The 9,830-nt window shown below is 31.9% G+C and overlaps 2 protein-coding genes across 2 annotated transcripts; both read right to left on the bottom strand.

Annotated features, from left to right (window-relative positions):
* Nucleotides 1–2,565: 2,565 nt before the first annotated feature.
* On the bottom strand, nt 2,566–3,838 carry LOC126553955 (ATP-dependent DNA helicase PIF1-like). The gene has a single exon (XM_050209069.1). The coding sequence runs from the start codon at nt 3,728–3,730 to the stop codon at nt 2,603–2,605; it is 1,128 nt and encodes a 375-aa protein (XP_050065026.1). The 5' UTR covers nt 3,731–3,838; the 3' UTR covers nt 2,566–2,602.
* Nucleotides 3,839–4,122: 284 nt separating this feature from the next.
* Nucleotides 4,123–6,510, bottom strand: LOC126553954 (uncharacterized). Its single transcript, XM_050209068.1, has 2 exons — nt 6,032–6,510; nt 4,123–5,929 (listed from the first exon to the last, which is right to left on the bottom strand). The coding sequence occupies exons 1-2, from the start codon at nt 6,447–6,449 to the stop codon at nt 4,464–4,466; spliced, it is 1,884 nt and encodes a 627-aa protein (XP_050065025.1). The 5' UTR covers nt 6,450–6,510; the 3' UTR covers nt 4,123–4,463.
* Between the last annotated feature and the right edge of the window lie 3,320 nt (nt 6,511–9,830).

Genomic DNA, 9,830 nt, shown 5'->3' with positions numbered 1-9,830 from the left:
TGAAAAAACAGACCATTTTTGGTCTTCATTATTATTATTTAAAGATGACAGCGATACTACTATATTTAGCAACTTGGCTCAATTTGCACTTTCTGTTCTCTCTTTACCTCACTCAAATGCTGATTGTGAGCGCATATTTAGCAAAATAAATAGAACTAAGACTAAAGGTAGAAATAAGCTCGTTCAAAAAACTGTTTATAGTATACTTATGGCAAGTGAAGGTATTCAGTATGGACAGTACGGTGCAAAAATCAATAAAAATATCTGTGTTACATTTAAACCACCAAAACAAATGTTAAAATTAATGAACACAAATAATTTATATACCAAACTAAATTTGAATGAAGATTTCATTGATACAAGTACTTTGTTTCATTCATAAATAATAATATATATAAATTTTTATTTTATATGCTAGGTAACATAATTTAATTCAAGTGTACCTTTGTTAATTTTAAAATTATATTTTTTCCTAAAAAGTTAATTCTGTTGTTGTATTATCATTAATTAATATTTTGATGAACAGTTGTTTGTTATTGAAAATATATATTATTTAATATCATGTTATTTTTTATTTTATATGCTAACATAATTTAATTCAAGTGTACCTTTGTTAATTTTAAAATTATATTTTTTCCTAAAAAGTTAATTCTGTTGTTGTATTATCATTAATTAATATTTTGATGAACAGTTGTTTGTTATTGAAAATATTATATTATTTAATATCATGTTATTTTTTATTTTATATGCTAACATAATTAATTCAAGTGTACCTTTGTTAATTTTAAAATTATATTTTTTCCTAAAATGTTAATTCTGTTGTTGTATTATCATTAATTAATATTTTGATGAACAGTTGTTTGTTATTAAAATATGTTATTTTGGTCATTTGTGTTTTTCTGTAGGTATATAAATTAAATCAAGAATAATAACTTAAAATAATTAAATTTAAGATTTCAAGGTGAAAAAATTTCATTGTTGTTAAAAATTCAGAGTAATAATAACAAAGTGCCTAAAATAGAGTAGTAATACCGACTTACCTACCTATTTTAAAATGTGTGAATTTCATATATTCATAGTACAAAAAAAAATTTTTATGTACGATAATTTGTTGAAAAATATGATAATTTTGAAGTCAGTATGCGATAATATCATTATCAAAACCTGGCAACACTGAGGTAGAGTCATAGGACCCTGTAGATATAATTACCGTAGCTAAGAGTAGATAGGTATAGAGATCTTAAATATATATTTAAATAACTAGGACTCAATTTCAGACTTCAGTTATTATTAAGTTTTATTGCCTACTAAATATTTACAAATAATATTATTATACTTACAATGTATCAATGTATGTATTTTAAGTTTTGCACTTTTACATTAGTAGGTGATTGTAACGTAGTCGTACGGAGAGTTCCGTAGTAGGTACTTACGAAAGATTTTAATATGTATGTTTACGGTGAATTAACTTTCATATAAATAATGTGTATTAGCGATATGTCTTACAATTAATTGTGTAAATATATTATTATATCGATCAGCAAATGTGTGTCAGTATTATAAATACGTCATGTAAGGTTTATATAAAAATATATACATTTACCATATTACCATATAGGTGGTATCGACATATAATATAATAATAATTTTGTTACACAATAGTTAGGACTAGAAAATATAATACAAAGTTTCTCACAACTCGTAAGTCATAAGTAATGTAAGAACTTCTAAAAAAATATTTGATCATTTTTTATCAATATTTTAACAATACGTTGATATGCATATTAATATAATATGCTATGTTAAACACATGGACTCACCGATATATATAATATATTTATGTGTGTCCAGAATTTAAAAAATTTTAATTATAAAAATTTTAAATCATTTATTTATTACTCATCGTCTTGCCCTCCGAAATGTTGTCATATTTTAATTTTATAATAGGTATATTTTTACTCTAGAACCAAAATTAAGCGAGTTATACTCAAACTGCATAAACGCGTTTCGCCCATGGCGGCATGGCTAAATAACATGGTATGACAGCAACTCTGACGATATTCAGTTGTTACGCGCATTCATTGTTATCACTCTAAAAATGACGTCAGCCGGTCCCACAATTTGAAATACTATTTAGCGGAAATTCTTATTGTATTATAATAATATATTGTATTGAGTTGAACATTTTCTATAAATATATTATACTACTAGCTGACCCGACACGGCGTTGCCCGTGTGTTACTTTCTTTTTTTGCATTTTCGTATGCCGTGTGTTAATTTTTAATTTAATCTTATTGATAGTGCTAATATTACGTCGAATTCACGACGAAAGATTTGTAATGTGGCAGTTTTTGTGCCTACGTATTTTAAAAAATTCTCCTGAACAGAACCGTCACCCTGGTGATAGGGCGTTGTGAATAAAAAATAATTAAATAAAACATATATAATGATTTAAAAGTAAGTAGTTATAGTTTTAACTGTTATAGTTTTATTTAATATTTTTTATTCACAACGCCCTATCACCAGGGTGACGGTTCTGTCATGATTTAAAAGTAAGTAATCGCTTTATTGTTAATCATGTGAATCATAATTATTATTATTATCATTGTAGTACTTTGTGGTATACGATGTTTCTTGTTTGATTACCTGGCGCATAGATAAACAAATCTGATGGTTTTCCAACACGGGAACAGGCAACATACAATTGACCATGTGAGAAACATGGGTTTTCTAGATTAATACCACAAACACTTAATGATTGCCCCTGGGACTTGTTTATAGTCATAGCAAAAGCAAGACGCACTGGAAACTGTAGTCGTTTAAACTCAAATGGCACATCAGTCGGAATCATTGGGATGCGCGGTATGAGAACATCTTCTCCTTTATACTTTCCTTTGAGTATAGTTGCTTCTATCACATTGTTTAGTAATTTTTTTATCGCTAACCGTGTACCGTTGCAAAGACGCGGTTGGTTGATATTTCGCAACATTATAACCACCGATCCAACCTTTAATTGAAGATTGTGAGGTGGCAATCCTGGCAAATCCAGCGAGTTTAAAAATTCCGGTGGATAGTTGACTACATCATCTTGATTAGTAGCCGAATCAACTGATTTATATATCATCAATTCGCCTGTAATTTGTTCTTGAATTTTGAAATTTAATTCATTTACATCTATGTTTTTTGCAGCCAGTATAGCTCGTTCGCTCAACCAATCATGGTTTCTGTAATTTTGAGAAACATCTGGAAACACCTTCTGAATAAGTTCATCTTTTGATCGAGTTAACTGACAAAAACTTAGAGGAAAGTTAATGCAGCCAGTCAACATGTCTATAGGAAATTTGCCATTACCAATGTCAATGAGTTGTTTAGAGAATATGTTTCCAGATTGGTCATTTTGCAACTCGACACGCATATTCTTGCTTAAATGAAGTACTTTGACATGTTTCCACAAACTGGAGGACTTTAGACATGCATTGAGTTCATCAGCTGGCGTTGATCGTGGAATCACCGGCAATGTTTGACGAAAATCTCCTGCTAATAAAATCATTGCACCACCAAATCGGTTATTATTGCTCCGTAGATCTTTTAAGGTTCTGTCCAAAGCCTCCAAAGATTTTTTATGTGCCATCGTGCATTCATCCCAAACAATCAATTTACATTGCTGCAAAACCTTTGCCATTGCAGAGTTCTTCGAAACGTTGCAGGTTGGAGTTTCATTGCTATGCATATTTAATGGCAATTTTAGTGCTGAATGGGCTGTTCGACCACCTTCAAGCAAAGTTGCTGCGATTCCCGACGAAGCGAGTGCAAGTGCAATTTTATTTTGTGAGCGAATTGTTGCTAATTAATGAAATCAAAAAAGTTTTTCCTGTACCACCAGGTGCATCTAAGAAGTAAATCCCTCCAGTTTCATCATTTGTTACTTTCATAAGAGTTTCAAATACATACTTCTGTTGTTCATTTAACAGTGGAAGATTTGTTTGAATTAATTCTTTCAAATCGTTGAGATCATACAGTCTTTCTCGATGCAACTCTTGGTTAAAAGCGTCATGCATTGGACGATTGGGCGCGGTCAGGCCTAATTGAATTAATAGTTTGTTTGACATTATCAAGCATGTCCTCAATTGAAATCAATGCTTCATTGTAAATTTCTTCACTGATTTGTATATTTGGATTTCCCATTCTATTCTGTATTTGATACAAAATATCATCACACATATAATCTTTGTACTTGATCCACAAATCAATTGGGCTTGATGGGAAGCATGTAGATATGATTATAGAAAACAATGTTCGTATTTGATGAGCGTGTGATGATATTACAGCATCATTGAGAGTTTGATCCCAATGAGCGTCATTTTCAAGCAATTGCAAACGTTGACAGGCTTCTCTGTAGGATACACACAATTCACCATCAACAGTTCGTAACTGTTGGAATGATGTTGGGCCACGTACATTGACTAATAGCAGTCGTAAGTAAAAACATTCATCATTGCTTGGATGTACTGAATAAATCCGGCCAATCGCATCGGTGGAATATACATCTGTATATCCTGGAACTGGTTTTCCTTGTTTCCGTCGTATAAATCTCCTTGAGGATTGATTCCAGGTATATATTTTGGCATTTCAGAATATAGCAATGTTTGTGCGAAATCATCGTTTTGGCATGTCTCAAAAAAACTGGTTAATGTAGTAGATGGTGGCTGAGCAGCTCTTTGTACTGCGTTCTGTGCTGTAAAATACACTCTTTGTCCATTTTCTAAATGCACAGCTAAGTGAACAACAGAAGGGTGTCTCTCATGAATAGGAAAAGAAAATATTCGCCAAACTGCTTCATTACTACTGACATAGCGGCCCATTTGGTATTGGGTAACTTCATCATTGGAATTCTCTGCACCAATTCCAATCACAGCCATATCACTCCCTTTGGCTACATATTTGCAAATGTATTTAATAGATTTCACTGAATGGCAAGATTCAACGTTGATGTGTGCTTTGAATGTCTTTGATAAAATGGGTGAATATGGAACAATCCAACGATTATCTATTTCAATATCTTGTTGATTTAATTTGACAATTGTTGATTTTCCATTGTCTGCTGTCGATCTGCGACGATACAATGGATAACCGTCATTACCAGTAATTGTTTCCGATATTAATGTCCGTGGATATCGTTTTGAACATTTACCATCCATCATACACGGTGAATTTTGATTAAGAGTTCCACAGGGACCATGTATCATGTTTTTGATAACTACCTCATGCAATCCAGGATCTACTTGTACATTAGGGATTTCAGCTGATATCACTGCATCAACTTCATTTGGCCTTATATTTTCAACCAACCAAATCAAAATGTGTGCATGTGGCAATCCTCGTTTCTGCCACTCCACAGAATACATCCAGCAGCGTGTCTCACCAAACACATTATGTTTTACGATGAAATCCATTAAAGATTTCAACTTTTGTCTAAAGACTCTGGCTGTAATATCATGACGATCAATGGGTGATTGCCCAGAGAATAACTCCTGATTGATTTCTATCCATTGCGGATTGCATGTAAATGTGATGAACAAATCTGCTGTACCATAATGACGAACATACGACATGGCATCTTGAGCATATTCGTGCATATGCCGAGGGCTTCCGATGTATGTTGCTGGAAGAATAGTCATCCGACCGACATTCTGTGCATTTCCATCAGTATTAATCGCATCTCGAAGGTGAATATACTCTTCAGATCGGAGTTTGGTTTGATTCAACCTGATGAATGTTAATCTTTCCGTTTCAATTTTAACATACATGTCAACAACATATTTGTGATATAATCGCCGACATTTCAATATGTGATTATCTTCATTTTCCCGAATCATTAGGCGGTATGAATAATAGTTCATTGAACTGACTTTTTTGTTGGTTTCAGAACCTGTAAATAGATTTTGTTTTAATAACATTCAAATATAAAATTAAAATACATAATATAATGACTGAGATATTATCGCCATAGCTAAACTAATATTTTAGTTACCTGCAATGGGATTTATCATTTTTATTGAGAAATCGTAGCCATCTTCACCTTGCCAAAATATAATGGGATATTGCAGTGCATCATATGAGCGGTGTGTTTCCTTTATACGTTGTAATTGATCATTCCGACGACGACGTAAAACAATATCACGGGATTCCAAGTTTTCTCCAACTACAACGATAGCAACTTCATCAATAGTTGGTGCATTAAAACGTCTTGTATGTTGACCTGCAGGTGTTTTATCAGCTCTGATTACAATTTTGTGATTATCGGATGGCATCAGATCCAGGGCAGTTTTAAACAATATAATCAATTGATTGTGCTGATGAAATAAAGTTTGTAATTGTTCTACAATAGACCTCTTTACTAAATTGTTATGTGCACAACGCAGATCAATTTCTTGTGGTGAATTGCCCATAAAATAAATTTGCAGGAATTTGTTGTCGCTATCTGACACTGGTAACAGTGAACCTGCTCTGTGATATTTTGCCCTTGTATCTGTAAATAAAAAAAATATATTATGGTGTGGTATAAATTAATGGATTGTCGGTGATCAAACTTAAATAATATTTGATCTTAAAAAGTATATATTTAGTTTTAACTAATATCTATCAAATATAAAATATAATAAAAGTGTCACTGAAACTGAAACACCATATAATATGATGACTAAGTGATATATTTCGTAATGATTAAGAAATTGAAGATTAGTGACACATCTTAACTTTGGTGACAGAAAATTTTGTTCGCTAAAATAATTATGAGTAACTGCTATAATACATACCTTGAAAGTTGGCATAAAATTTTCCCGAACTACATTTGTTGCCCCAAATGAAGTCATTTGAAAGCAATTGTTATATTGTTGGATATTTGTCAAAAAGTGTATAGAATCTGTTCCTATTCCTGAAACCAATGAGTACAATGGTTCTGGTGGTGGATCCAATGGTATCAATTTCACTTTACCATTTGCGCAACACAATCCATTGGCTTCGTTTTTGTATTTTAATGCCTTACAGTGTGAGCAAACCGAGTTCATAGAACCAATAACAACACATTGGTAGTTACTGTAGTCAATTGACACATCGTAACTAAAAGCAGCTCGATTCAAACTTGCTCGCGCTTCACGCGTTTGTGAATTAGATCGGTAATTAGCTTGGTTTGTAGCATTTCTGGTTCTTCTACCTAAATTGCTTCGTCTTATAGGAGGCATATAATATAAATTATTTTTTCACTAATCACGAACTAAACAAACACTAACTAACTAAACACTCTGCACAAAACACGATTGTTGGTTGCCATGGATACGATCAGTATTATATTATAAATATTATAGGAAGGGCTATTTTAAAAAGAAAAGGGCTATTTTTAGGGTTTTTCCAGCAATAATTCTAATTTTTCTAGCCGTAAAAACCATCCTTGGACTTCAACGAACATTTGCGAACATTTGCGTGTTTTTGTATGTCTATTTGCATGCATTTTTAAAAACATTTTAAATTAATGATTTATTTTATTTAAATGGTTGCCATTGACTACCAAAAATAATTTAGTTGACTATTTGCTGGATAGATGGCGCCTCTGTAATTTCATCACCACCTCGTCATATTTCTCTAACCCGATAACTTTCTCAAATTTTTCGTCCGTAAGAACCTTCTCCTGACAATTACGACCCAAACAAAAAAAGAATGAGCGAAATCGGTCCAGGCGTTGTTGAGTTATGCGCTTACCAAATTTTGCGATTCATTTTTATATATAAGACTAGCTGGCTCCGTGACTTCGTTGCCCGTTTTAAAAATGCCAATTCTATATAATATGATTCGAATTTGATAATTTGTTATTTAATATTCGGTTTAACGGTGTTCAAAACTTATATATTTTCATTGACCGTTTTGATTCTCAAAAATCTTGGAAACCCCACTTTAATATGCGAATTTTTTGTAAAATGCTTTTTATTGCACACTAAATTGTGGTACGATTTTACGAATGTACCGTGTAAATTTTAAGCATCGATCTTCATTGTCAGGCTCTACGTTTATTAGTCAGTGAGTACTCAAGTCATAATATTATAGTCATTCTGCTTGCCGTTGCCGTGAGACTCTCTTATGATTATGCGAGCAGTATATTATCATGTAGGCAATCCACACATGGTGGATTGCGGACCCCGCGAGATGTGTACGTAAGCTTATAATTCTAACACTTAAGTTTCAAAGTTATATCATTTTTTTATTTTACTACGGTGGGTAAAATACAATAATGTGCCATCTCGTAATTTTTATATTGTTGCCTGTTGGTAAAACATAAAACTTGGTATAACTTGTTATGTTAGTTTATTGCTGTGAATTTTAAATTTACTGTAGACATTGACTTATTTTGCTAATTCTTATTTTTGTTGTTATGGTTTTAACAAAATATAAACAACAGGTCTATAATTATTATATTCAATCATAATCAATAGTGACCTTAATATAGTTTATTTTCTTGCTGGACTGCAGTGACAGTTGTTGTTTTTTTACATCCCGATTCCGAAGTTTTCTGGTGGATTTTCCTAAAATTGTACTACATAAGCACCTTCTCTTGCGACCAATAGGAGCGAATCATCAGTGAAAAATGTTACAAAATAGGGGGAAAATAAATAATAATAACAAAAAAATTGTTACCATGATTACCGAAAATAAAATAGTAATAATAATAACAGTAATAGTAGTCATCAGTATTTTTTTTTAATTTTCCGTGCAATTTCTTAACTTTTTCTTACATAAGAACCTTCTCCTGGAATTTACGACCTAAACAAAATAAGATTGAGCGAAATCTATCCAGCCGTTCTCAATTGATGAAATGTTATACATTTTTGTCTCTATTTTTATATATATAGAAGATAGAAGATAGATAGATTATTGTGAACTAAAAAAAAATTCACTCAACAAATTTCAAATTTCCAAACTAAAATAACTATAGAAACCATAGATTATATTGATTGTACATCGAGCTGATGTTTAGATGTCTACGTCTACTATAGAGTAAATAAAGACAATGGTATCGAGTTCAAATCCCAGACATCAATGAATAGATTTTGCACTTTTTCTACTTATTCGGTTGACTTTTTAAAAATTTTCTTTCGTAAAACCTTCTCCAGACAATAACAAATACTCCTAAAAATAATTAGCGAAATCGGTTCAGCTGTTCTTAATTGATGAATTTTTATACATTTTTGTCTTCATTTTTATGTATAAAGATTTTTAATTTCTTTTTTTACTATGACAACGATTTAGGTTTGTATGTCTATTTGCATGCATTTTTAAAAACATTTTAAATAAATGATTTATTTTATTTAAATGGTTGCCATTGACTACCAAAAATAATTTAGTTGACTATTTGCTGGATAGATGGCGATTCTGTAATTTCATCACCACCTCGTCATATTTCTCTAACCCGATAACTTTCTCAAATTTTTCGTCCGTAAGAACCTTCTCCTGGCAATTACGGCCCAAACAAAAAAAGAATGAGCGAAATCGGTCCAGGCGTTGTTGAGTTATGCGCTTACCAAATTTTGCGATTCATTTTTATATATAAGATTATTATTACTGCTGCATATTTATAGTGATTATAATTCAGTGGCGTACGCAGGGGTAGGGTTCTAGGGTTCTGACCCCCCCCCCCCCCCCCGAAATTTCTTTCTCATCTCAAAATGTATTTATTTGTTAAACACTTGAATAATAGTATATCTATTATCTATAATAGACTAAGGTCTTTTTAATAAACAACTAGCCGACTCGAAATTATCACTTAAGTATAAAATCGAGAA

Source organism: Aphis gossypii, unplaced genomic scaffold (genome assembly GCF_020184175.1).
Source record: "Aphis gossypii isolate Hap1 unplaced genomic scaffold, ASM2018417v2 Contig00380, whole genome shotgun sequence".
Taxonomy (NCBI): domain Eukaryota; kingdom Metazoa; phylum Arthropoda; class Insecta; order Hemiptera; family Aphididae; genus Aphis; species Aphis gossypii.
The sequence above is the reverse complement of the archived record's forward strand: the minus strand, read 5'-3'. Positions and strand labels throughout refer to the sequence as shown.

Bases quoted from the DNA above. Each gene is read 5' to 3' on its own strand.
- LOC126553955 (XM_050209069.1), bottom strand. From the start codon at position 3,730: ATGCATAGCAATGAAACTCCAACCTGCAACGTTTCGAAGAACTCTGCA.
- LOC126553954 (XM_050209068.1), bottom strand. From the start codon at position 6,449: ATGGGCAATTCACCACAAGAAATTGATCTGCGTTGTGCACATAACAAT. The intron at 5,930-6,031 runs GTAACTAAAATA...ATCTATTTACAG, and splicing joins AATGATAAATCCCATTGCAG to GTTCTGAAACCAACAAAAAA.